This window comes from Adelges cooleyi, unplaced genomic scaffold, assembly GCF_023614345.1.
Source record: "Adelges cooleyi isolate 19-005CV unplaced genomic scaffold, UGA_ACOO_1.1 ACOO_flye_CR_arks_rails_tigmint_CR_PRNA_651, whole genome shotgun sequence".
In the NCBI taxonomy this organism is placed as follows: domain Eukaryota; kingdom Metazoa; phylum Arthropoda; class Insecta; order Hemiptera; family Adelgidae; genus Adelges; species Adelges cooleyi.
In genome coordinates this window covers 10,168,778-10,196,729 of record NW_026096352.1, presented here as the reverse complement: position 1 = coordinate 10,196,729, position 27,952 = coordinate 10,168,778, and the positions used below count along the sequence as shown (strand labels likewise).

At 27.1% G+C, this 27,952-nt stretch overlaps 2 protein-coding genes across 8 annotated transcripts; both read right to left on the bottom strand.

Moving 5' to 3' along the window:
• Nucleotides 1-963: 963 nt before the first annotated feature.
• LOC126844249 (protein xmas) lies at nucleotides 964-7,136 on the bottom strand. Its single transcript, XM_050582285.1, has 2 exons — nucleotides 7,010-7,136; nucleotides 964-4,549 (listed from the first exon to the last, which is right to left on the bottom strand). Exon 2 carries the CDS (start codon nucleotides 4,544-4,546, stop codon nucleotides 1,085-1,087), a length of 3,462 nt encoding a protein of 1,153 aa, XP_050438242.1. The 5' UTR covers nucleotides 4,547-4,549; nucleotides 7,010-7,136; the 3' UTR covers nucleotides 964-1,084.
• Nucleotides 7,137-14,452: 7,316 nt separating this feature from the next.
• On the bottom strand, nucleotides 14,453-26,022 carry LOC126844266 (GATOR complex protein WDR24-like). Of its 7 annotated transcripts, XM_050582322.1 has the most exons (14): nucleotides 25,787-26,022; nucleotides 23,653-23,859; nucleotides 22,836-22,979; nucleotides 22,420-22,521; nucleotides 21,790-21,906; nucleotides 21,439-21,555; nucleotides 20,740-20,856; nucleotides 19,120-19,359; nucleotides 18,638-18,922; nucleotides 16,459-16,572; nucleotides 16,082-16,397; nucleotides 15,836-16,005; nucleotides 15,207-15,769; nucleotides 14,455-14,706 (listed from the first exon to the last, which is right to left on the bottom strand). In XM_050582322.1, the coding sequence occupies exons 1-14, from the start codon at nucleotides 25,795-25,797 to the stop codon at nucleotides 14,699-14,701; spliced, it is 2,511 nt and encodes an 836-aa protein (XP_050438279.1). In that variant the 5' UTR covers nucleotides 25,798-26,022; the 3' UTR covers nucleotides 14,455-14,698. The 7 variants fall into 7 exon arrangements, with proteins under 7 accessions (XP_050438285.1, XP_050438282.1, XP_050438284.1 ...); XM_050582325.1 differs by lacking the exon at nucleotides 20,740-20,856 and having other exon boundaries at nucleotides 14,454-14,706; XM_050582327.1 differs by lacking the exon at nucleotides 21,439-21,555 and having other exon boundaries at nucleotides 14,454-14,706.
• Nucleotides 26,023-27,952: the final 1,930 nt, after the last annotated feature.

Here is a 27,952-nt window from a genome sequence, read left to right as displayed (position 1 = left end):
TGATTAATATGATTTTTTAGTTTTAGACTATAATAAATAATTAAAAGCTGTAGACGTTAGACCTTATACCAACTTGTGTATACTTACCACAGAATAGACAGACTAAATATGTAATCTGTTCTGTGTAATTGCCAATAAATTTCAGTTCTCCCGTACTAAATAAGTAATAACTGTATAATCCACCCTTGAATGTGGGTTTTCCATGAAAAATCATTGTGAATAATATCTACTGATTTTGGACATAAAACATTTACAGAAAAATAACTGGAAATAATAAAATGGTAACTACTGTTTAAGCAACATCTATTTTTTGGCATTAAACATAAATATTGTTTTGATAGTATGATTAAACAAAAGCAATAGTTTTAGTGTACATTTACTTTTTTACATATATATTGCCAAAATAAAGAATCATGTTTTTCGAATTATCAAGCCTCAAAGAGGGAATTCTCAGTAACTATTAATTAACTGAATGATATGCAGTAGCAAATTTTAGGCGACATTCTAATAATAAACTTCACTGACAGGAAATTTTTATTATAAACCAATAAATTCCAACCGAATCCAAGAATTTAGCTACTATTAAAATGTCAGTTGGTTAGTCAATTAATATATTTAGTATTATCATATGTTTAATATATTTTAGATAGGCAACATTATATTACCCACATTAATATAATATGAATTAAGTCGTGTGTTTAAGCTATTATAAAATTTAAAAAAATATTATTGTTGCATTATTCTACAAAAATTATTATTCATTTGATAGAGGTAACATTTTTCTGCTAATTTGAAAGAAGAAATAATTTTCAAGATATTTGAACCTATATATTTACTATTTAGTACTGTGTAAAACATTCTCAAATTATTATGTTCAATAAACAATGGTATATTTATTAATTGTACAGTGTAAATTAACTCTAATATATGTACTTTTTGTACATTATGCTAGAATAAAATACAAAAATAATGTATAAAATCAAGTGTTATAATTCTTGCTGTTACAAAATGTTTAAATTATATTATTTTACTAAATATTATTGTTCTTATAAAAACTAAACATATAATGCGACTAGGTTAGTAGCTATTTAACACAATACATATTTTTTATATCAGGAAAAATTATACTCAGTACATCCTTGATTGGATTGTTATTGTACAATATTGAAAAATGATTATGTGTAGAAGAACATTTTTCTAATGCTCCTTGAATCCACATTTCGATTACTTGGTACCAACTAGCATTTGAAAAACAGTTCTCATGCTTGATTTTTCGGTCTAACTGGAGCATTTGTAGTATGTCTAAATACCAACACCTACGATTAGTCAAATGGCACATCTTCTTGACATATTCTACTAAATCATCAACACATTGTGGTGGCCATGATTCGTATAGTGGAAGATGAGCTGAATTTAAAATATTTTCAAAATACTCAAGATTTAAATTGGAATTTGCTGTTAAAAATTTTTCAGGTTCTTGCGTATAGTGCGGTACAAATTCGGGAGCCAAATATTTTAGTACATCATTATTTTTTCCCAAACGTTTGATGTAGGCGTTTAAACTCTGATTATATTTTTCAATTATAGTATTTGGATTACTTTCTGGAATCAAATGTCTTACTTTTAAAAAGAAAGATTCGGCAAAATTAATTAAACTGTAATATAGTTTTTCTGAAGTCATTCCTGGTACTGTGTCAACAAAATTAATCGAAAAGAATTCTATTGCTTTTAAAATTGTCATTGGACCTTCCCAAATATATATTGAATAGTTGGTTATATAGTCATTTTCCTTATAAGTATCTAAAATTGCTTTATAATTTAATATTTCTTTTTTATTGGAGCTCGAAGACAATATCATAACAAAAGGTATAGCTGTAGGCGTTGATTGTAATATTGAGTCAACACGTTTGAAAAGTGTTTCCATATCTTCTTTATCTGTAGCTGTGAAAACAATAGCTGCATTCAATCCGCATTTTGTCCAGTCTTGTAACCCAACACTGCTATGTACTGACTTAATAAACCATTTGAAGTAATCAGTGAAGATGGCTTGCACCTGGGAGTGGCCAAATCCTATTTTCCCATAAATAATAGTTTTTACTTTGTCTTCCAAACAATTAAACATAGACGATGTGCCATAGTTCACTGCTACCTTCCAAAATACTTTATTTCCAATCAACCTATTTTTAACTGAATTTAATATATTTTTAATAAACATATCGGCAATGTTGATACTAATATTATCATTTAATAATTTGGATTGTTGCAGCAGAAATTGTTCATTCAATAAATAGGAACCTTTTTGACCATCATTTAATTTTTTAGATTTGGATGTTATGCTTTGAAGTGTTGCATTTGGTGTACCGTGCACTTGCATAAATACTGACCATGGTAAACTGTTAACCGGATCAATTTCAAATGTTCTTCTTCTACGTAAAGTTCTACGCAACCATAAATAAAAATACTTTTTAGCCAAAATAACTTGTTTGTCAGTCCACTCCTTAGGTTCTTCAAGTAAAATACTTTCATTAGTATAACAAACCGAGGAGGATAATGAAGATGGTGATGAAGATAAAGAGGAAATGCATTCCGTATAATGGAACAACTCATTATGAGAAAACACTTCAGCAATACTTTCTGCCTTTTTGTGTGCCACAAAATTTTGCCATCTGTTAAAATACTTTTTAGCTAAATATATCTGTCTTTCAGTTAATTTTTTAAAAAGTAATTTTTCTGAATGAAAACTTCTAAATGGTGATTGAATAGGCTGTAAACATTGTGAATTTAATGTTGGTGATATTGTTAATGCATCTGGAATCGTTACTAAAAGGTTAGAACTGTTCTCTATAGTTTCAGCGTTATTCACTGATAAGTTACCGTGAATAGATGATTCATCTTCGTATTGCTTTGAGAGTGTTCTTGGTCTACTAGGTTGCTTCCAGGGAACCTCTGAATGAACAGGCAATTTTTGGATAGTAGGAGATACTGAAGGCTTAGGCAATTTAAAAGTAAAAGTTGGTGTTTCAGCCTCTTGGATTTTAAATGTTTGAAATTGGCTTTGATCAGTTATTATAGAAAAGTCTTTTGAAAATGATGATACCGAATTTGTTTCCATTACAGAATCTGAGTCATCTACGTCAATATGTTCATCCTCTTCATTGTACGTAATCAAACAGTCATCATCATCAAAACTTGAGTGTATAGAATCAATAATTACACTAGGCAGTTGCTCCATTCCAGATATTAAGTATGTTAGATTTTGTCTCTTTTGAATAATAATAGATTCTTGTTTTTTATTTCTATATTCCGGAGCACATAAATCTTTTTTACGTGACAGTTCTACGAAAAAGCCGTCACATTTTAACTGTACTTCAGAACAAAATTCTTTTGCTGATGCAATATCGTCAAAACATAACTTGGAGACAACGTGTTCTATTTCTAATTTATATGTTCTTTTAAAAGTAGTATACGACAAATTCATCATTTTTATTGTATTGTATCTAACACTAGGTATAATTCTCTCTAGTATACAACAATTCATAAATGTTGTGGTTTTTAATAAACGAAAGAATTCCAAACAGTCACCAGATTGTAAATAAGTAATATGTGCTTGGTTACAAAATCTTACTTGTGGAGTTTGCTTTAAATGTGTAGGTAAAAGATCATATGCTGTATGAAATTGTGGATTTCCTAAATGCATAAGTAATTCATAGGAAACAAATTCTGGCTCATTTGAGCATTTATGATCGGCATCTCTATACATTGGCATTAACATTTGAATGCAATTGTTTAAATTTTCTGTATTTAGCTTAATATCGAAACCTGGGTAACCAAGCATCAGATCGTAACATGCAATATGAAACCGACCAATTTGTTCTAATATAGTTATGACTTCCGGATTCTGTAAGTTTTGTTGAACAATGTCCTTGCGTATAGCACGTAAACGATCCCAACAAAAGTCATACCAACTAGCCAAATCCTGTTCAGTATTAGATTCTATTGGCTGTATAATATTCTTAAGCATGTAGTTCATTGTTTTCACTAACACTGGCGTTGGTCTCAATTCATGCGACAGAGGATTAGCTTGATCAGCCGAACTTCTGGCATAGGCTTTTACCATTATTTCAAAAGCGGGTTCTAACTTTGAATCTATTGATCTACATTCAAAATGTGAAACCATGTTGCCAACAATACGTAGTAGACGTTCTTTTTCTGGACACATATCTAAACATGTGCCTTTCATTGGCTTAATTTCATCCACATTAACATCTATTGTTGGTTGGGTAGCAGATGCTCGCAAAAATTTGTCTCTGCATTCTAACACTTGTAATTTCTTTAAGGTAGATATTGCAGGGATGTTTTTGTAATTGTCTTCACTAACATCTGCATTTTCATAGGATGGTATTATACCAGTCCCTTGGTCTTCATATAAAGGTGAAAACATACGCTGAGTTTTAACTGGAGGTTCATCTTTAAAAGCTCTGTCTTCTTCGTAGTTGCTTCTTTTTAATCGCGAATTGGTAGTATTATTGATTCTTCCATCTCCCATTTTCTAAAAAAAATAACAGAAACAGTTGTAAATAATCAAATTGCTATTATTATAATTGTACTAATCAACTTTTAATTCTAATATTTATTTTGAATTTATTATCGTCAATGATTGTGGCACAGTGGTATAAGTCGTTGAACTTAGTACTAGAAAAGCCAGGTTTGATTCCTGAGGCACACAAACCCAGCTTACATAAAGTAGACATTAAAATAAAATAAAATTAGGGTGGTCGTTATTTGTGACTCCATACTTAACTCTTCAAAAGATTCCAAATGAGTTTAAAAATAAAATGCTCCAATTTTTATCATGATTTTATTTGAGTTCCATGGTTTTCCTGTTTGAACGAAAAGTTTTCTAAGTGTAAATTTTTCCCCTGTCTTAAGGGTCCTATCAGCTTCCCTACCCGTAGTCTCCAAGTCATTTATTTAAATTGTTAACATTTTGCTTTTTGTATATTTTTTTTATATACAGATTGTAAATGTTGTTTAAAATGAAAGTGTAAATTTTTTATACAAAATACCTTATAGTTATTTTATTTATTATCATTTCAAATAAATCTTGTTGGGAGAATATTTAGGTACGTTATTTTATACAACAAAAGTCTACATTTTAGTAGATGTCATGTAAACATTTAACATTTATACTTGTATACAATTAAATTTTGAAAAAAATATTAATAGTTTCTTTTGATTCAAATCATAAAGAGTAAAAATGTTCGGTGAATTTTTATTTATAAAAATTTAGGAGTAAATAATTAATCTGAATAAAAAAAATGAAAAATAATAATTTTAACAAGTTTATTACATATACAAAAATTATTTTGAATAGTTTTTTTTTAAATGAAGTAAATGAAGGGTTTGTAAATCACTCAACACAAAAGTATGTCTGACAGACTAAATCTGATTAAATTTGTTTTTTTGAGTAGTCAAAAACTATATAGCATACTTGATCTGACCCATAATTATGTTTGTAATTAGTTTTTAAAAGAACTCATTTCATCAAAATCTTATATTGGTTAAAAATTATACAATATATATAATATTATCCCTGGAATTGGCTGTAATCTAGCTTAACCTATCCAAATACTTCAGTCTTTAAAGCTTCAATACATATATTACTCACAATATTAGCAATGACTAAAAAGTCCATTTTTATCATAAAATAATTCTTGTTTTGGAAAATAATTTATGGGAAAATGATCTACATTTTAGTGCAACAAAGAGTAACATTGAACTATTACAAAAAAAATAAATAAATAAATAATGTCAGTCGACAGGAAACCATGGTACGACCAACATCAAACCACAGCTCTGAATATGGAATGTGCAAGTATTCCGAAATGTCGGCAGACAATTCAAGGTACTCAAGTGGGACTATCCACAATCTGTGTACATACACTACTCAAGATTTAAAAAATTTTAATTCTAAATAAATTACAAAAAATATTTTTTCCACCATTGTAGTAATTGGGAGAAAGAATTTTTTTTTATCGTCCTGAACATTTAAAAAAGTGGATAAATCTGGTTATTGTTCACGAGTCTTCATCTGTTGGAAATTAAATATTCTGTATAATACAATTCTGTTTGTAACAATTAAAGAAAGTAAGGAGTAAAAATGTTGATTTTAAAATATACCTACAGATAAGCAGTGCTATAGAGTTGAACAGAAAAATTTTGAGGTTTCTGTGATTTAGAAAAAATTCTACTTACTCTCTTGTCGTATAACTAGAATGAGGGTAGTCGAGTTAAGTAGAATCAATTTTCAATTAAGTAATTTTCTCATAAGTATAATACATGGAATAATATAAAATAACAATGAAACTAGTCCAAAATGTATAAAATAATGTAAAACCATTGATATAAAATATACAGAAAAGCGGCGCTATACAGGAAAATTGCAACCAATTTTATGCAGGATTTCCACTATCATTCCCTCGTCATATTTTGCCATCCGCCTATCTAAGAACTATGACAAGGGTACCTTTATTGAAGTACCCTGGATTCAATAGAAAACATTTATTATTTTAGAATCATAGTCAACATATTATGTGCTGTTGGAATTAAAATGAGTTTTTTTTATGAAAAATGTGGAAGCTCCTTAATTCAATTAGATAATAATATAGAATAACTACTTTAATTGAACTAAAAAATCTGCATTTTTATTATATAAATATTAATTAAATAAATAAATAGTTGAATTCATATAACGGCAATATTCAGTACAATGAATGAGAAAATAGCTTATAAATAGAGCTGGACTAAGACTGTACAAGAATTTTGAAAATCCCAAACTCAAATGATTCAGAATAGGATGTTTGAGTTAGAAACAAGTTGGTAGATTTTAAATATTTCGTTCTGAAAATGTGGATTTACAAAATTTTTGAAAAACGGATTTCCCTCAATTCGCTCTGTCAATATGTACATGTTGGCAAAATGTTAAACGCTGAAAAATCGTAGTACTTACTTGTTTCAAATATTGTAGTAAACTCGAACTATAAACTATTTCATAAATTCATTATAAGTACATACTTTCAAACTTTGTGTTAAGTGTTTACAATTGAATAACAATGATTGTCGATAGAGCATTCTCAGTCGGCTGTGATAGTAGTCATGTTTGAATTACAGTTTGTGATAAGAAAAAGTGATAACATAACTGATGCTATGGGATAACACAGTTACCACGAATGTTGCGTACTACGATGTTATGTTACTCCGACATTTTTGTTACGAATGACAATTGCTTCGACGACAATTGAAACGAATACATTTACAACGAAAATATGTTTTCGCTATTATTTTTTATGCCACGATTTACAGTTACATCAAAGTTCCATTTTTAATTATTGCTTCGAATTACATTTACCTCGAATTCCTGTTACATCGACATGACTTATCAAAAAATCTTAATGTTATGATTTCGCTATTTTATAGGACATTTACATTGATAAACATTATATGGACCTTAAATTCCATTTACACTGACATGACCCAACAACTAATTTATATAAAACTATAAATTATAAATTGATAAATTGTAAATTTGTAATACTCTGTTACTTTATCGATACAAATATAGTATACTTAAGGTAACTTTATCAACTGCTTGTCAAAATAATTTAAACTTTATTTAATGTTAATCTTTGTTAATTGTTAAACTAAAAAATTGACTTTATCTATTTGACTCCTTCGGTTAAATTTTGGCTGAATCTTAATCACAGTTAGTTAGCATATTATAGTTAGTTAAAAACTTTAAACTGAGAATTGAGATTAGTATCAATATTATCAAGTGATATTTCATTTTACTGAAATATCTACTACCTATTGTTTTATAATATAATATTCCTATATTATTATTAGTTATTTGCTTTTACACACTTAAAACTTTTTATCGAATTATAGTGATGAGGTATACTTTATGATTGCATGTAACAAAACATAGAATTAACAGTTACATTGTAGGTAGTTATTTCAATGTAAATACCAATTCAATTCAAAACGGATGCTTAAATTATAAATATTGTATTACCTACACATTTGATACAAATTGTATGCATATTGAATTCTATATGACTGAAATAATTAGATTAGTAGCAGTAGTAGCGACAATAATAGTGACGCAGAAGTTTATTTTTTAGGTTATATAATATACCAATATTTCAACGAAATTCGAAGACCTTGTTTATTGTTGACAAAAATTGACCACATAACCATATGGTATGACCAAGATTTTTTCGCATGTATTCATCTGAGTAAAAACAAGTTTAAAATTGTTCAGCAAGAAGTAACTCAAAGTTAAAATAACATTAAGGGGACCGCAACATGTTTTTTATAAAAAAATATTAAGTATAAATATCAAAGAAATCAAAAAAAGCCAACCCATTGATAAAGTGTAACCCTATACATTGTGAAAATTTAGTAAATCTACCCCTTAAGGGGGTCGGAGCACAACTAGTTTTCATGCGTTTTAGCGGTGCTTAATTAGACATACTTCTCAATGTTGGATTTTTAAAGTATGTGTGGATTTGTTGACAAATTGTCTGGGTTTCTTAGGAAGCCCATTTTTTATTTAAAATGTTATGCCTAAAATAAACTCAAATAAATTATCATTGAATTTTCAAAAATAATAAAAAATAATTTTGGAGATCTTCAAAAGAGAAAATTAAAAATCGCCTTCCTAAAAAACCTTGAAAATTTGTCGAAAAATGCATACATATATTAAAAATTTAAATCCAACATTGGGAAGTATGTCTATAATTAAGCACCGTTAGCAGATGATTTTTACCAATATAAAGTTAACAATATTTTTATTTTAACGTTGTAACTTAATTTATTAATAATTAGTAATAAATAAATCTTCTGTTTGTAAAACCCAGTTTACATAAGCTAGGATTAAATTTGATTGATAAATTCAGAATTATTTTAATCTCCGATTAATCTTAAACCGAGATTAGATAAGCGACATTTTAACCGCCGAATGATAAAATTGTCCTTAACACTTTATTGAAAATTAATGTTTTTTAATAATAATAACAATAATGTATTTATAAAAGTAATAAATTTACGCTAATGAGGCAATTTACAATTTGTTTACATCAAGTTTTACAATAATTTATTAAAATATGTACAACAATATGCATTAAACTTAACAAATTATTTAACAATTACAACTACAATTATAGAGAAAAATAAATTAAGTATAAAAAATTTGTAAAGTTAATAGAGGACTATAAATAAAAAATGTAAATAATAAATAAGCTAAGTTAAAATTGCTTACTGAGAGCACTCAAAAAGCCAACATTTTGAATTGAATTACACGAATTATAATTCGGTTTACTGGAGCGAGATACATTTGTCGTTGTGTAGAAACGTAAAATTGCGTATAAAATAGTATATTAATATTTAGTACATTAAATGAATCCAATCATCATTTTTCAGAACAGTCTTATATTTATATAATTTACGATATAGTTATTTATTTATATGATGTATTTAAAAATATATCATTTAAATTCCTTTTAGACGCAAAAAATGTAATTTTTTAAATTCTGTCAACATAGTATTTTACAGACGATTCAACAATTATTGGCTTTATTTTCTTTAAACTTTAAAAAGTAAAAAATATAGGAATCGTTTCTGGATCGATTTTACAGAATTGATAAGGAGACTATGTTATAATTTAAAATAAAAGCATATTTAAGGACTGACCTAACCAAATTTTAATAGGTTTAATGTGATTTATGCATTTTGTGTTGTTAACACTTTAACACAGGGCCGGATTTATGGAGGAGTGGGGCTCACGTTAGGTTGTTAGGGGGGGGGGACTCACCATTAAAATTGGTATGAGCGTTAAAAAAAAACAATACCAAGTAACATTTTGTAAGTTTTACAAAAGACAAAATAATATAAAATTAAAATGCATCTCCATGGACACGCATATTCTTTATAATAATTTGTTATTTACAAAATAAATGATTGTAGAAATGATAACATTTTACTGATACTTATTATTTTTCAATAATGAATATTATAATAATAAATTTAAAAATATTAACAATTTAATAATATTTTAATTGTACGTCCATGATTCTTTTTTGTTACAATGCTTATAACAATTTTTTGACATTTTCATGTCTTAGCTCTGGCACATAACCTTGGCAAATAACCGAAAAAAGCGTTACCAAAAGAGCGTAACGAAAAGAGCGTTACCAAAAAAGTAATGGGGTTGAAAATGAGGTTGGGGGTGGGAATGGGAATGGGGTTGGGGGTGAGAATTAGCAGGTACATAACCGAAAAAAAGTGTTACCAAAAAAGCGTTACGCTGTCACGCGCCGCAAGGTAACAAAAACTACGAAGCGACGACGAAAGACAATTATCGGAAAGACCATTTCGGATCCATTTCGAATGTTAATCTGTTACGCTGTTATCTGATATGAGATAAGTTGTACGTTCAACGTTCAAATTAGAACTAAATAATAAATTCAAAATAATTTAATTCTCTATGTTAAGTTACTTTTGGCCAGATAATAAACACTGCAATTTTAGCCAGAAACTTGATTGTACATAATTTTTTAATCTCCTTGGCCTTATGCTGTAACTGGAAGTTCCATGTAATTTTTTTTTTAAATTATAATTCCACAACTAATTTAAATTTATTCGGTACTTCAACAAGACATGAAAATGTTCTATCGTGGCTGCAGACTCGGCTGAAAAATGGCTGATTTTTTTGTTTTAGAAATTAGGTTATGTGTAGATATAATTATCTATAAAAATTCTCTATAATCTATATTATAGATTCTATAAGATTTCTGAATTATTATTATAAATAGCAAATACATAATCATATACAACGTGGTTGCCACTGCCACGTACATTGTAACACGCAAACGACTAATAAAATCATTTTTTTTTTTTTCATAAATTAATAATATTATTAAAATTATCTGTTTTGACAAAAACAAATAATAAACCAAATATTTATAATCCTAACCAGTATTAAAATTATAGGCTAAACTGTACTTAAATGTTACCCAAACTACTATAGACGGCTGTTAATGATATTTCCTAAGTACTAAAAATGTAATAATTATTTATGAATGATTTTAAAAATCTCAAATATATATTATGCTTAAAATTTGTTTGCTCTAACATCGACAGTATATTTAAAAAATAATTACACTATCTAATCACTAAAAGGGATAAAGCTACATTTTAATGTTAATTATGTTAGTTGTCTTTTTTCTATCTTGAAGGCCCCTATGATGTTATGAGCCCTGAGTGGGAGGGCCATGGTCCTTGCTGGTGTCCCTTAATCCATTACGTTGCTATATAGTGCCTAGTTAATATTCATTTATTTTTACAAACACTGAAGCCAAAAGTTAATAGAAATACAAAATACAAATTTTAATAATATCTGAGACGATTCTACAAAAAATGTAGATAATGTAAGTTATTGTCCATTTTAAGTGACTCTAAAACCTAAAAATAATTGTTTATAATACCAGTCACAACGAATTAACAATAATATATTCGAAAATCTATCTAAAACCCTTGGGCCTCAATTTGAAGCAATCACCTACCTTCTAAATTATATTATATTACAACCAGATTTATATAATTATTTATTAAAAAAATAGTTTATAAAATTCTTATCTTTTTTGTCTAACTTTTCTATTTTAAATGTATAGTCTATTGTATTTAATTAGGTATTTTAACTATTTTAATAAAACCCTTACAATGGCCTTTGTTGCCAAAGGGTTTTACCCAATAATTAAAAAAAATATTGTATATTAAAATGTGCAATTGATAGTAAAGAATATACTATAAAACGTAATTAATGAATTTAATATAATGTAATATAACATATTAAATTCATTATGCCCGGTGGTCAAGTATTCTTATCATGTATAGTCGAAGTAAAATACTTTCGTGGTATCACAATATCGGGTTAACTGTTGTATGATTCATTTAATTACTTTACGATGTCGGGTATGTTAAATTCGGGCTAACCGTCTAATCGTAGTAATTGTATATTCGAAGTAGTTTATATTCGTGGCAAATGACTGATAAAGCAATGTCGGAGTAACTACAAGTCGTGGCATGCAACATTCGTGGTAACTGTAGCAACCCGACGCTATAGCTAATAGCGGGATAACACCGCTCTTACCCAAATCCACAATATTCCATGGGACAGTTGTCCTAATTCACATTATTATTTATTTCCCAGTGACCATATTTTCTGTTATCCACTTGGCACTTGATCTAAATAGGAAAATATGGCTACTGGGTTGGCATTTACTATACCTATACCTACTTACCAATTTTAAATTATTCTACAGAAAAACATTCGTTGGAAAAAATAGATCTATAGTTGCTGGCTGGTGTGTCTTGGATATTTTGTAAAATTAGATAATTAGTAACATCTTGTACAAAAATTTATTTTTTTTCACTTTTAACCATAGATATATAAAGAAATAATAGTATTAAAAATGGACTTATCCTCTTTCTGTGGTTAGCGATTAAAATTAACAAAATTTATTCTCTCAACTACAACATATTTCATATTTATAGTTATACATAATAACCTCTTACGATTCGCACGAAGTATAAATAGACATAACGAAATTAGCATTTACAAATCGATTTACCAATATAAAAATTCATCGTCTTATTCAATTAGATAAGTACAATTGAAACATTTCAGATCATATTCGAATTTTCTGACAGCTATGTCAATACCCATTACCCAGCTGTTTTGACTAAATAGTTAATATCTTTTCTACGAGTTAAACCAATATATTCGTTACTTAATCGGCGGTTAAATTGAACAATGGAGCAAATTGTGAATGGAGATTGAACAACATATGTTTTCTCGTTAAGAATGTTATCCACTTGGGGCGCTCTAAAACCCTAAGTTCCCGTATAAGCACAGCTTTGGAAGATTACACTATGCTTTACATTGTTTTAACATGACAAAATATTTTGGTTATCACTAATCTTGATAGCTTCTATTTACATTCAACAGTTGTGCTATAAAGGAAACCACGAATGGCATTAGTGAGAAATGCAATCGACTGAGGAAAAGTTGCAGGACGAGGAGAACTTGTTACGTTTAAAAAATTAGTAGTATATTAAGTTTTATAAAGCATTCAAGAATTTGAAATTAATTTTGCCAGAGTATAAAGGGATTAAATATATGGTGAATAGGTTAAAAAAAAGTCAATGGTGAGGTGGAAAAATATAGGGTAACAAAAATGTTACCACTTGGGATGAAGAGATGGATAACCTGTTGTATGGGATGACTAAATTCACTGAAGAGCCTATATATCCTGAATTAAAAGGTATTTGATTTAAAATAGCTATTAAACATAAATATTACAGCTTAAGTTAGGTTTGTGCAATACTATTAAAATTTTAATTTCAATAACTGCATGAATAATTTTGCTTTTTCAACAGAAACAATTATTCATAAATCTAATATTTAATATAATAATTTATAGATAGGTTACATTGAAGTAGCATTAAAAAATAGACATAGATTTCCTACATTCTACTTCTTGTTATTTATAACACTATTAAATAGTATAACTGAACCAGGAATAAAATAAAACGTTTCTCAATACCTAGATAATTGTATCATATAATATTTTAATATCAAAAATGCTGTAGTATATTAGCATATCAAAACGTTCTTAGGCCTAACAATCTAATTTTGTACTTTTTACCAAAAAAAGTATTTACTAAATTAAATTTGTTTTAAATAAGATTTTTCTACTTCGCACTATTTTTTAAATTAAGGGAATTAAATGTGAATTTCTTGCTAATGATTTTGTATTTGATACATTGTTTGGATTAACAATGCAAGTTTGGTTTTCTATAAAAAAAACGCCAAACCCGGATATTTAGAGTAAAATAGAGTATTCAGCATTTTTTGTACTGACTTTCATCACACAACTTTAAATTTTATAAATTAATAAAACTTAAATATGAAAACTTATTAAAATGTTGGTAGTAATAAACATTTTTTTGTCATTTAATATATGCTAATATATTTTAATTTTATCAATAGAAATAAAAAATAATGTAACATTTTATGTTATATAATAAAAATTGTAACAAGCAAAAATATAACTGTAAAATTTGCAACTAAAATGTATTGTACATAAATATGCGTATATAATTAATATATATATATATATATATATAGTTATATATATATATATACATTTAAATAAATGGTTATCTTATCTTGTGTAGAATATTAAGTTCTTTCATTAGTAACTTGTATATGAATTAAATCAAAATGACATACAAGTAATTTCTATAGTTGTCAATTATTAATATAAGATATAACATTGTATTATTTGAAAGCTGCATCTTTACAACATAACAAATTAAAATGAGTAATAACACAAAGTTAACAAAATATTGCTGCTCGCTATTAAATTAAAAATTGAAGTATATAAAATTAAGATATTTCTTAAGAGAACCAGATCAAGTATTAAAATATAGTTTCATATAACATGAAGATTAAATGTAAATAGCTTTTTATAACAATCTCTTAACAGTAAAATTAAATATACATAAAAACGACCAGTTTTTTTTAATATAAAGGAAAAACAACTAACAATAATTTACAGTCAATTAATTTGTTGTATCACTTAGCTGAAAAATAAAAGTAATATATGTTTAAATGTAGGTATATATTTATATTTTATAATTGCATAATTTAGCAGTCGAGTCACAATTAAATAGACAGCAACATATATTATTTCTATTTATGAGGCCACGGTTCAACTGCTATTTAGGTGTAATGAGGTTATTATTGCTTAAGGCATCAGCTTTTTAAATTAGCTCGCCATAATTACCCAATTTTACTTTAATTTAATTACCTGGCCACCTTCTACAAAACACGTGATGTTTATTGAATGACAAATACATTTGTTTTAAAAAAACAAAACAAAATAATTTGTAAAATAACATATTTGGGAAATGCAAATTGCAATGATAATTCTAAGTAAAGTTTTTAATGATGCAGTCATTCAAAAGCTGTTGCCCCTAGCAATTTTTTTATAATTAAAAAGTATTAAATCTAGACAGTAATTGTTAAACCAGATGATTACAACTCGATGAATCATCGAATAACAAAAATTAAAGACAATTACCTGTTGTATTGTTTCTCATGTTCAATTCTTGTTCATCACTGAATGTCTTAATTATTGGAGAAATGGTTGCATCAGGAGTGTTATTTGCACCATTACGTTGTAATGATACATGTACAATACCTGTACTATTAACTCCACCTCTCTTGAAGTCCGAATGTAAAGATTTAAAATTTTTTTTCCCAGTATATCCAATCTTGTTGGCTTCAATAGACTCTTTAACAATTTTTTGATATTGCTCATACTGCATTGCTTTATGTGAATCGTTATCACCGCATAACCAAATCTCAGCATTTTGATTATTGAAAACCGAACGCAAGAGTATTATCTGATGTGACATAATATCAAAATCATACTCAGAACTGGCCGATCTCTGCTGCAGTCCTAAGTACCGATAACCACTTAATTGGGTTTTAATAAGATTAAAAGCTTTTTCCAATGACTTGTAATGATCACGATCCTTGTCCAAAGATTTTACAAACACACAAATCAATACCTCTCCATTAATTTTGTACATGCGAATTTCTCCAGGAGCCATAGGTTTCATGTTGATATCATTTATTAATCTAAATTTAATTAAAGAGTAATTAGAAGGTGGTTATTTTAATTTTAATGTGATAAGTAAAATTTACTGTTTTTTAAAAGGATATTTTGCATCAATTTGGTCAATAACTTCATCGTGCCAATGTTCTTTATACATTTCTTCCATGTTTATTAACATAATAATATCAGTTTGAGGTTCCATATCCCACAAATTTTTATTAGTTCTCTGGATCATTGGCAAATGTTTTACATCCCCCTTCTAAAAAAGTATACAATTAATTTTCTACAAATTTGATAAGTTTTCACATTTTCTTAAAAATAGAAATAGAACTCACCACCGGCAATAAGCAGATATTTATTGAAATATTTGTTCCAGAAAATGCCTTAGTAAGAAACATTTTTATATCTGGCACAGTATATCGCTGTAGTTGATCACAAAAAAATATTGCTAATTTTGTCAATTTGTAATATTTCATTTGATCTAACAAATTTAATAATGCTTTTTCCAAATCTGTGAAGTATACACTTAGTTCGTATTTTTTTTTGGTAACTAAGAAGAATATATACTGGTTATTGTTTTTAATCACGCCAACATCACCAACTTTTAAATGCTGGTCCAATAATTCACCATAACTACACTTATATTTATATCTGAAAATAGTAGTGATAAGGTTTTATAAAATATACTCAGTGTAGGGTAAATATATCTTACTTTAAATCAAGTGCTGTATCAGAAGAGAATTGCAAATCTTCAGATATAAATCGTGCAAGAGCATACGAAGCCGGCATATTAAAAATGTCATCATGAACTTCCAAAATTTCGATACTAAAAATAATATAAATGTATAAGACCACATATTTTATAACATGTATGTTAAGCACGTTATAAATCCTTATCTTCCAAGATATTCATACTATAAATAATATGAAGGTATGTATTGTGCACTGAACACCCCTGTGTAAAGTGTTGTAACATAAACGTGTATGGGCCGTAAATTAGCGCAACTAGAGGGGGTGCTGAGAAAGGTCAAATCCTTCTTAACTCGTTCAGGCTCTAAAATAATGTCAGCAACAAAACAGACAATCCCGCAAGTAAGGTTTATAAATTTTACTGAAATTCTGAGGGAGCTTTCAGAGTTTTAAAAACGTCTTAACTTCCTCAGTACCCCCTCTAGTTGCGCCAATACGTGTACCCTGAATGATAAAACATACATCAACCTTTTAACTCCCTATTATATGAGTTAATTATAAATATGAAAGGTAAGTCAATGAATAGATACAAAATATATAAATTTAGCAAAATCATATTAAATATTATAAAAATAATTGTGAGTGTTTTTAAGTAATATCTCGTTTCGACACCATGCGACGAACAAGATTGAACAACGTAGGGTTGAACTGCCAGTCTCAAATTTCTTTTCAATTATTTTGGCCATGGTCGTAAAAAGTATTTTGAGTTTTTGTTTTGACACCTCTTTTTTATCTTTTCATTATAGTATCTATCTTCAGCCGTCAAACACAATTATTAAAAATTAGTTTCTTATGTAAAATAATCTCAGATTTCTAAATATTGATTTTTTTTCGCATAACTTAAATTTGAATTTATAATTTAAAAAGTAGTTTTTTCGTGTTGCCAAAATTATTCTAATATTTTTATTTCAGAAAGCTGAGAAAATTTTAGATAAAATGTGTAAATTTCAAATTGGGATCGAAAAAAACGGAAAATTATCTTATTTTTACATATAATTATTATGAACACTGTGGCAGTTTTTTTGACTTTTCTATGAATTTGTACTTTGTTTAAAAAAACAGTTTTGTAATTTCGTGAAGTTTACTCATTATATATATAATTTTCTCAACTTTCTGAAAAAAAAAAATATTAGAAAAATTCTCAAATCTTGAGTAACACAAAAAAAAATCAATATTTATTTAGAAAGCTGAAATATTTTTACATAAGAAATTTTTAATAATACTTTTTGATGGCCTAACATACTATAAAAAACGATAAAAAAAAAAAAAAAAAAAAAAAAAAAAAAAGACTTCAAGAAAATAATAAAAAATATTGTAACGAACATGGCTAAAACAATCAAAAAAAATTTGATATATATTCTTTTCATCGTAATACACATGCAGCAGTGTAATTTTCAAAAAAATCGGCGGGGGTTGGTCCAAACTTTTATTCATATTTGTCGTTTTGACCCATATATTATTAGTAAAATATAAAAAACTGTCATGAATATTTGTAACATACTAGAAAGGCGAGAGTGAGCAGCGCTCCCTTGTTGACTTTTTATTATTGAACATTATATATTGAAATTAATATGTTTATAAAAATCTCCCCCTTGTTAGTCGCAGCATGGTGAGCTCAATTCAATTTCCACGCCCCCCCCATTTTCAATTATATTTCTAAATCCTCTATATAACATTTGCCTTATATCAATACAAGAGGGAGTGTTTTTAAAAATAAAAAACTATAAGGTTGTAGTCCCAGCTACAACCGCAAATGTTTACAAATTCAAAAAATCCGCGTGTAAATCGAGCCAGTAGTTTTTAGAGATTTTTCCAATTAGTGAATGCGTCACTGTGTTCACATCGCTTCCAATTTTGACATGAGAAAATTTGTTTTTTCGCCTATTGTGTTGATAATTTATCAACTAGAGAATAGAATGTGGCAACATGCTGACCTCATGTATTTAAATACAGTGTGTTGTTTTTCAGTAAAGGCGATGTAAACACAACTGGCGTGAGCGCTAGTGTTCATATTCATGATTTTAATATAAAATTGAGTGGTAGCTAAAATAGAAATGAAGTGAGCCGCGCTCACCCCACAACTAATGACAGGTTAAGCTCTATTGTCTATTGTGTAAAATTGAATTTGATAAGATAAATACCTCTTTTCATTTCTAGAAGACGTAGAAGATGTAGTTCGTCTACCTCGATTATCACGTTTCTCAAAATAATCTTTTTGATTTCTTGAATTTCTGTAAAATGGATCTTTAGCATTATTGCAATTATGTTCAGAACTATTTAGTCTTTCAGAACGGTGCTGCTTTGGCCATTGTTTACGTTCTTTTCTATTACTTTCATACCGTTCATAACATGGGTTATCTGATTTATAGTTGATAGGACTTTTACCTTTTAATCTGGATGCATTAGTCAGTGATTTATCAGCTTGCCTTAAAACACAAAATAATAAAACAACATTAATAATTTATCAAATTCAACATAAATGATGGTTACTCCAGCTCTATTTTTGGTTCAACTATAAACCTATAATTTTATTCACTTGTATAATTTATATAAAAACCTATACTATAGGGTATACCTTAAATAACAACACATAATTTCATATAATACTATAATGGCAGTTTACCTTGGTCTTGCATCCAACGCCAACTTTTTTTTAGCTTCTTCATTTTCTTTCAAGGTTTTGTTAATACAACGGCTATTAGCTTCTTCATAATTGTTCAAGGTTTTGTTAACAATACGATTATTAGCTTCTTCATTTTCTTTCGATGTTTTGTTAATAACACGATAATCAGCTTCTACATTTTCTTTTAAAGTTTTGTTTATTATACGAAGTGCATTTATTCTTAAATTTTTACTTTCTGGACTGCAACAGAAATGTAGGTAATTTTAATATTATATTGAAGTTTTTAAAATTAATGTAACAGTACATAAAATGTATAAAAATATTCCTACAGAAAAATAAAATAAAATTTAAGCAAAGTTCAGCTGCATTTTTAAATTTTTTTGAAGACAATTTTTAACACAATAAAATATGATGTTATAATGGTTTTAAGCCTCGGGCATCCATACGACGGCACTTTGTGCAGCAAGCTTTACCAAAACTGAGACTGCTCCATTAGTACATGATACAATCCCTAGATAACGGGCAGGTATTATTCTACAACTATATTATCACTGACTCCCCGAATTCGTAGCTTGTTTATATTTAGATGCCAGTTTCCAAAAAAAACACGCGCGCGCCCAAGGGTTAAAGTAAAAATAAAGTATTTTCTATAAATCGTTAATAATCTCCAGGGAAAAATTCACATTTTTACTAATATTATATCATTTACACTATAAGGACCACAACCAAAAAAAACGTTAGAATAATTGGGTAACCTGGAAATTTTTTTGGAAATGGAAAACGGAAATCTAAAGAGATAAAGATTGCGACTTGAAACACGCTGAGTTTGTATTGCACTAGAGTTTGTCAGAATCCAGATGATGTACTAAAGGAGTACAATATAATAATTGCAGCATCACAAGAGGTGAAATGGACTGGTACAAGACAAGTAAAAATAAACAATTTATGATGATGGACTGTGCACTGTGGAAGACAGTGATAGTGGCAGCCAAAACTCTTGCAGAGTTGTGAGGCTACATGAAGAAGAAGAAGCATAAGATTGTTTAGCAAACCGGATATCACCAAAAACGTGAACATTTTTCAAATTCAATTAAAGATAATAAGTATTTATTATAAAAATATCTACCAGAGTTAACTATTCAAATCATTTTATATCTAGATGAAGTGATAAATAAAAATATATCTTTCGTTATTCGTTATTTTGTTTTAATTTAAAGTTTAAATACATACCTAGGGGTGTTCTAAGCATCCCACAATTCTAATATTGAAAAAAAATTAAATTAATATTGATAAACTTGAAGGGATAAGATGACTTTAATAAGTTTCCCATTTTCAATTCAATTAAACAACTACTAAAAGTATAAGATATTGAAAACATCCCACATACACCTAATTATTTAGATTTCTATCAGACACCTAATTAACCACCTAATTAAATCAGTTAGTTGCTTAAATAAAGTGCGACTTACATTTTGTAACTGAGTCACAATGTGACTGTGGTCTTTTTGACAAACTGTGGGTTATTTGTCGAAACAAAATATTATTTAATAATTAAATGTGGACCAACACTGTCAATCCACTTTTAAAGAATTTTTAGTGCATTAAAAAATTACATTTTACCTTGAATCGTTTTTCTCAATAGTAATCATTGGTTTTTCATCATTCTTGTTTATATTTATCTTTTCATTATTATCTGTTTCTTCACTACTGTTATCATTAATGATCAGGGTTTCAACGCTAAAAAATGGCATGTAATTAGTTTAAATTTCATATTTGTAGCGAGTAGCCACTAAGTTTATTTTTAGTGAAAATTTTTTTTTCTTCTCTTATGATAATTTTTGCAAAATTTAATTAGTTTGATGGTTATTTGAACTTATTAGGTTAATCAATGTTAGTGTAACTAGGTAGTCATGTTATACATAACATTAAAAGACATGTATTATAAATAATTTTATTAGGTAACTTGAGCTATGAATTGTTGGTAGGTTTAGTATTTTTTTACTTAATTTTTTTAAATACCTAGTAATTTAATCTGCATAATAAAATTGTATATTATACAATTTAAAAAAATTGAGTATTGAAGAGTCAAGTTATTGACAAATATTAGTATATTCGATTTTGAATGAATTAAAATAGTTGTCATTGTGATAATTATACTCATCAAAGGTTGTACGATAGGTCTTATTTGATATCAAATCGTCGTCGTTATTTCTTTGAGTAAGAACACAGTACAATCCATTTATAAAGAATTTTAAGTGCATTAAAAAATTACTGACCTAAAATTTGTATTATTTTTACAACGAATAATTAACATTTTACCTTGAATCGTTTTTCTCAATAGTAATCATTGGCTTTTCATCACTCTTGTTTATATTTATCTTTTCATTATTATCTGTTTCTTCACTACTGTTATCATTATTGATCAGGGTTCCAACGCTAAAAAATGGCATGTATTTAGTTTAATATCATCTTTGTAGCTACTAAGTTTACTTTGAGTGAAAAAAAAAATTTCTATTTTTAAAATAAGGTTTTGTAAAATTGATTAGTTTCTATTTATTAATGAAATGTAGACCAACACTGTGCAATCCATTTTAAAAGAATTTTTAGTGCATTAAAAAATTACTGACATAAAATTTGTATTATTTTTACAATGTATAATTGACATTTTACCTTGAATCGTTTTTCTCTACAGTAGTCATTTGCTTTTCATTACTCTTGTTTATATTTATCTTTTCATTATTATCTGTTTCTTTACTACTGTTATCATTATTGATCAGGGTTTCAACGCTAAAAAATGGCATGTATTCAGTTTAAATTTCATCTTTGTAGCCACTAAGTTTATTTTTAGTGGAAAAAAACTTTCTACTCTTACAATAGGGTTTTGCAAAATTTGATGGTCATTTGAACTTATTAGGTTAATAAATGCTAGTGTAACTAATCATGTTATACATAACACTAAAAGACATGTATTATAAACAATTTTATTAAGTAACTCGTGCTATGAATTGTTGGTAGGTTTCGCATGTATTTTTGTTGGACACGTGAAGTAGGGTTTATCAAAACTAGATACATAAAATTATATTCTACATAAATGGATATTATTCGATAGTAGAAACACAATAATTCAATTCATAATAATCTAATAATTTTTTTAAAATTCAACTAGGGACATTTGATTCTACTTCTTTTAAATTTATGGGAACAATTTTTTTAGAATTACATCAAATTATACTTATGCCAAAAATGAACCAAATAATATTAGGAAAACAATTTTTTTGAGGATAATAAATAAATATATACTTATTCTTTATCTTATCATTTGTATCATCAAGATTGCCTGCAAGTAATGAATTTTTTTCCTTCTTTTCAATGTCTTGATTGATTGGAGTTTCTTTAACAGAACTACAGAGAAAAAAAAAAACAATTTTTTTTTTTAAATATTATAGTTATAATTGGCAGAATATTTCATATAGTGTTACACGTAATAGAAATGTAGCTATTATTTTGAGAAATAAATGGCGTATTTAAACTTTGGAATACAACAAATCATGTATGTTATGATATTAAAGAAAGTCTTAATTAACTGTTTTCCTCGGATACTATTTCAGTTACATTTTTTATTAAAATTAACTTAGATAATTTACTATCAAAAAATGTCTGCTGTTGGGGTAAATATTTTGCCATAGTTATTATGTAAAAGTAATAAAATAATTTACATTGATTCTAATATTTCTTCAGACTCTAATTTGTTGTTAGAAATTTCTTCATTATCTTTGACTTCATCATTTAGACAAATTATATCTTTATTATTGTTTATATTTTGATTAACTGGAGTTTGAAGATTGGTGTTACTCTCTGGGCTGCAATAGAAATTTGTATGTACATGAGTATGTGAATTATTAAAACATTTATAATTTAAGAGGGCGTCGCACCGGTGATTTTCAGCGGTAAAAACATGTTTAAGCAGACTGAAAATAACTCACTTAATTTTGGTTTTAGAGTAAAAGCACCCATTAAAAAATTAAAAGAAAACAATATTCCGGAGGGCAAGACGGTTTAAAAAAAAAAATCATTTTTTGAAAAGTTACAGACATTTAAAAATGTTAAAATAGTCGTTATTTCTAATCTATCTATGTATTGAGCGTTATACTTGGAATACTGAAAAAAACGCACTGTCTTGCCCTCCAGAATATTGTTCTCTTTTAATTTTATAATGGGTGCTTTTACTCTAAAACCAAAATTAAGAGAGTTATTTTCAGTCTGCTTAAACACGTAGAGATGAAAAAACATTTTTAAATCGCTTTCAAGGATGCTGTGGTAGTCCAAATAATAAATTAACTACCGAAATAGAGTCCTAGTTATTAAACTAATAATTACACATCACAGTTTAACCTTTAAATTAAGATTTTGTAAAAAAATACCTATACTTTACTCCTTAAAAATGGGCACTGCGACACCCTCTTAAGAAATTAGTAGTAGCCTATTAGATGAATAATGTTTTTCTAGTTTTAACTTTTATGTATGATATATTACCTTTCTTCATTAGACTGTTCATGTTTAACAATTTGTAAGTTTTCAACTACCTTAAACTTTTCTGATAGTCTTTCAAAAATAGAACTTGTTTTGCGCATAAGATATGCCGTAACACAAAAGAACAACCGTAGCATATTAAATATTAGGTATTTTAAAATACCTAAATAAAATTGGCTGTCCGTCCAACATTTAATATCAGAACATACTCTAGAAAATAATATTTTTATAAATACACATGTTTTAAGAAGTTAATTTTTTAATTTATGTGTTAAATTAAAACAAATTATATATTTATGTCAAGTAATGAGTAGAAAATTGTGGTATTATAGTTTTTGTTTATTTTAACCTTCTTTCACCCAAGCGTTTTCCAGTGACACTTCAATAAAGTGTGGCTTGGGTAAATTTTTATGACAGAATACATTTATTTACACCAAACACCAAATTTAGGAGTGTCTAATTCTTTATTTATCTAATACCATTTATTTTAGTTATGTGGTACAAAAATGTATAGTAAATTATTACTAATCATTAAATAAATAATTGTTCTATTTTTAGCTTCAATGCAAGGTTAAATGGTATTGTTTTTTTTTGTGTCTGGGCCCACAATAATAAGACATTATTTCCTAAACATTACATGGAGCATCATTTATATATTTTACAGATCTAAAATTGCATCTGAAACTAGGGCTTTTATTGGTCCAAAATTTTTAGATATTTTTAAACTTTAAGTGTTCAGCACGTTTTTTTTTTTAAATAGCCTAATTACTTACATTTTGTGGAGAATACTTTTTAAACACATAATACATCGACAACCCAAAAAAATATTACAAACCCTAACGTGCCTATACTTTACTCCTTAGAAATTAGTGGTGTAGTGTCCTAAAACTTTTCACTGTAGTGTTTTCAAGAAAATCAGAATGATGACCACTAATTATTTACCGAAGGCATTGACAATAATGTTTTATTCAAGTCTATACTTAAAAATAATATTTTAATGCACAACATGTAATGACTTTAAAACTAATTATTTATTATTCAAAAATGTAACTAGTAAAACTAAAAACTTATCATTTTAATAATTAACTAAAAATTACATATAGAATCTGTAACTCGTATAGAATACATAAAAAAATATTGTAATACTGTTATAAATCTTAATTAAATTTAGCTATGTGATTCAATAGATGACATGGCCAGCAAATGTAACATATATTGTGTAAATATATACATAGTAAATATTCATGTCATTCTGTAAAATCAAAATTGTAAAATTATGGGATAATATCTAATTAATGGATATAAACCTTGCAAAACCTTAGTTTGAATTTCCAGTTTAACATATACATATTGAATGCCACAAATATTAAAACATTAGAAGTTTAAGTTTTCCTATTACTTTCGCCTGTTTATACAACTAACCAAAAAATATTCAAAAAACCATCAAATTTATCAAAATAGCCTAATTACTGAACAAAACACTAAGATCCATATCATATATTAATATCAATATTATGATCCGCCTCTTAACCTTAAATAAACAATATAAATATACCCAAAATCCAGGCCATTAACCTTAGTTTTTGAGGCTTTTAATAAAGAAATTTAATATTTATGATCTTAAGTATTTTATAAAAACTTTAAAATAAACCTACATCTCAATTATCATATAATACAAGCACATAAGCTTAATTAGATGTACAAAATGTTAATTTTAACAATAAAATACTAATTGTAAATTTACATAATAATATAGCATAATAGCATTTCTATAACTAATCTGTTACAAAACATTCTACTAACAATAAAGAAAAATAGTTTATGTATTAGGTAGGTAGGTATTAAGATTGATGAATTAACATGTGTTAATACTATAACAAGTTGTGTTAACTATAATTTCTCTTAAAAAGAATTGCTCATATCACAATTATTTTAACAGTTAAAAACATAAGGTAATATCACTCAAAAGGCTTGCAAAATAGGCAAGTGTAAAAAAAAATTAAAACAAGTTATTTTAATTACTTGAACGTTTGACACGTAAAGTTATTATTACTATTCTAAAACCTTACGTATCAAAGAACGTTAAAAAACTTTGTTTTGATTATGTCCAATTTAACCAATAATTGTATCTACTTACTTTTCTTCCATTGTGTTAGAGTTGTGTTCAAGTTGTACATAAACTTCTAAATCTTAGTAACGTACTTGTTCAATATAAACTTTAAAAGTTGAAAACCAATAATTATCAATTGGGATAAAACATAGAGTTAATCCCGAAACCTAAAGAAATAATCATCAAACCAAAAAAATCACAACGCAATAGTACTCACTACTCAAAATCACACAACACGTTATTAAATAAAAAATCGTCGCCTAATGTCATCACTCAACTATTATACGACGAACCGACAAACAAAAAGTTGATTGTCAGTGTAGCCAACGTGAAAGTTTTAACTGTCAACAAATTGTTGTCATGTTGCTACTTTATAAAATATATTTTACAATAATTTACAATACTAATATTATTGTAAAACTTTAAACGCGCGTAATTTTAAATTTTGTGATTTAAGTGTACAAAAATTAAAAATAACATCAATATTTTTAGAAATTGTTAAAGTAGTTAAAAATGACAATTTTAGTTTATTGATAAATGTATTAGATGTTATTAGTTGATAAAGTCTAAGTACGATTTCAAGACCACATTTTTAAAAGTAATAAAGAATGTTAGTTGATGAGTACAATAGTTTACAATACATGTTTTTATGTATTTGTATTATAACTGGAGGTGATCTATTTAACTTTACTAATTTTTTCTTTTTTTTAAGGGCATTATATTACACATTTTACAATATTTGATAAATTTTTAATATTTATCTTTTTTAAAATTTTTAAGAGCTATATCAACTTTGGAAACTTTAATGATAACACATAAATCTATTTTATTAACATTTTGAATAATTTCACTGACAATTTGGACTGATCGATAAACAGGTTTGAATAATTACTTTAATATTCTTACACTTAACGTGTATCTTTTATATTTTTATAATATTGTAATATTACATAAATAAAACTATTTTCAAAAAGAAAAACGACAAAATTACAATTATATAATTATAATTATATATTTTTTTTTATAGTTTTCGAGAAATGTAGTGTCTTACGTTAAATTAGTTGCTCTGTATACATGTGATCATTTTATCGTGAATCACTCAATATTTCATAGGGTTTAATAAGACATTTTTTTTTCCATAATGTTTTTATACAATGTGGTTTGAGTTTTTGAAATTTTTTTTGTTTTTACCCCTCCCAAATTTTTTGATAGCAACTTTCGAAATTTAAATGTTAACGCATACATTTTATTAACATTAAATTGAGAATATTTTACTAAAAATTTGGATTGGTTGATAACCAGTTTTGAACCACTATTTTTAAAGTTATAAGAGTTTGAAAGTTATAATAGGAGGGGAAGTGCGGTTGGGAAATGCGCGCAGATAAAAATAATACTACACTCCACCTTTCCTTCTGCCCTAAACTTAAAACTTCAATAACATCTTAAATAGTTATCCAAATCTGGTTATCGACCAGTCAACATTTTTAGTACATTATACTTAATTTAAAAAGTTAATGCAATGTATGTGTTACCTTATAACTTTCAAAAGTTGCTATAAAAAAACTAAGTTTTATTAAAACATTACAGAAACATTTCTTTGCTGTCTGGGTAGGTAGTAAACATATAAAATTGTATTTTTAAAGGGGTATACAGACTATTTTTTTAGGCAAACCACGTCATTTTTTTTATCATACGGGCTGACATGAACATCCGATTAGATTTTTGAAAACGGATTTGAGTTTATCATACAAGTTTCTTGGAAATGGGTGTTGCATTTTTCAGTTTCAAATTTCAACCCTTGCCAAATTTGGATTTAAAATTTGAAGTTTTAAACATTTTAAACGTTTTTTATATTTTGTACTTAGTAAGAGAAGATATTAAAAAAAAACCAAAAACTTTCAAGTAAACTTAAATGGCTTCTACACCTATGTATTTTTGGATAAAAATAACTCATTCTACTTTAAACGTATTGTTCCTAAGAATACTCCGATATAAATTTAAAAAAATTGTTTGAATTCATCATAATTTTTTCTAGGCAATGATCGTGGCATGGTTTTAAAATAATTTTTAATAATTATTTCAGTTTAAAAAAGTAAAAAATTACAGTTTTTTACATTGAAATAATAAATTAACTAACAATTAGTATTAAAATTGTGCCATGTCTGATGCCTTGAAAATGTCATTTATCATTAT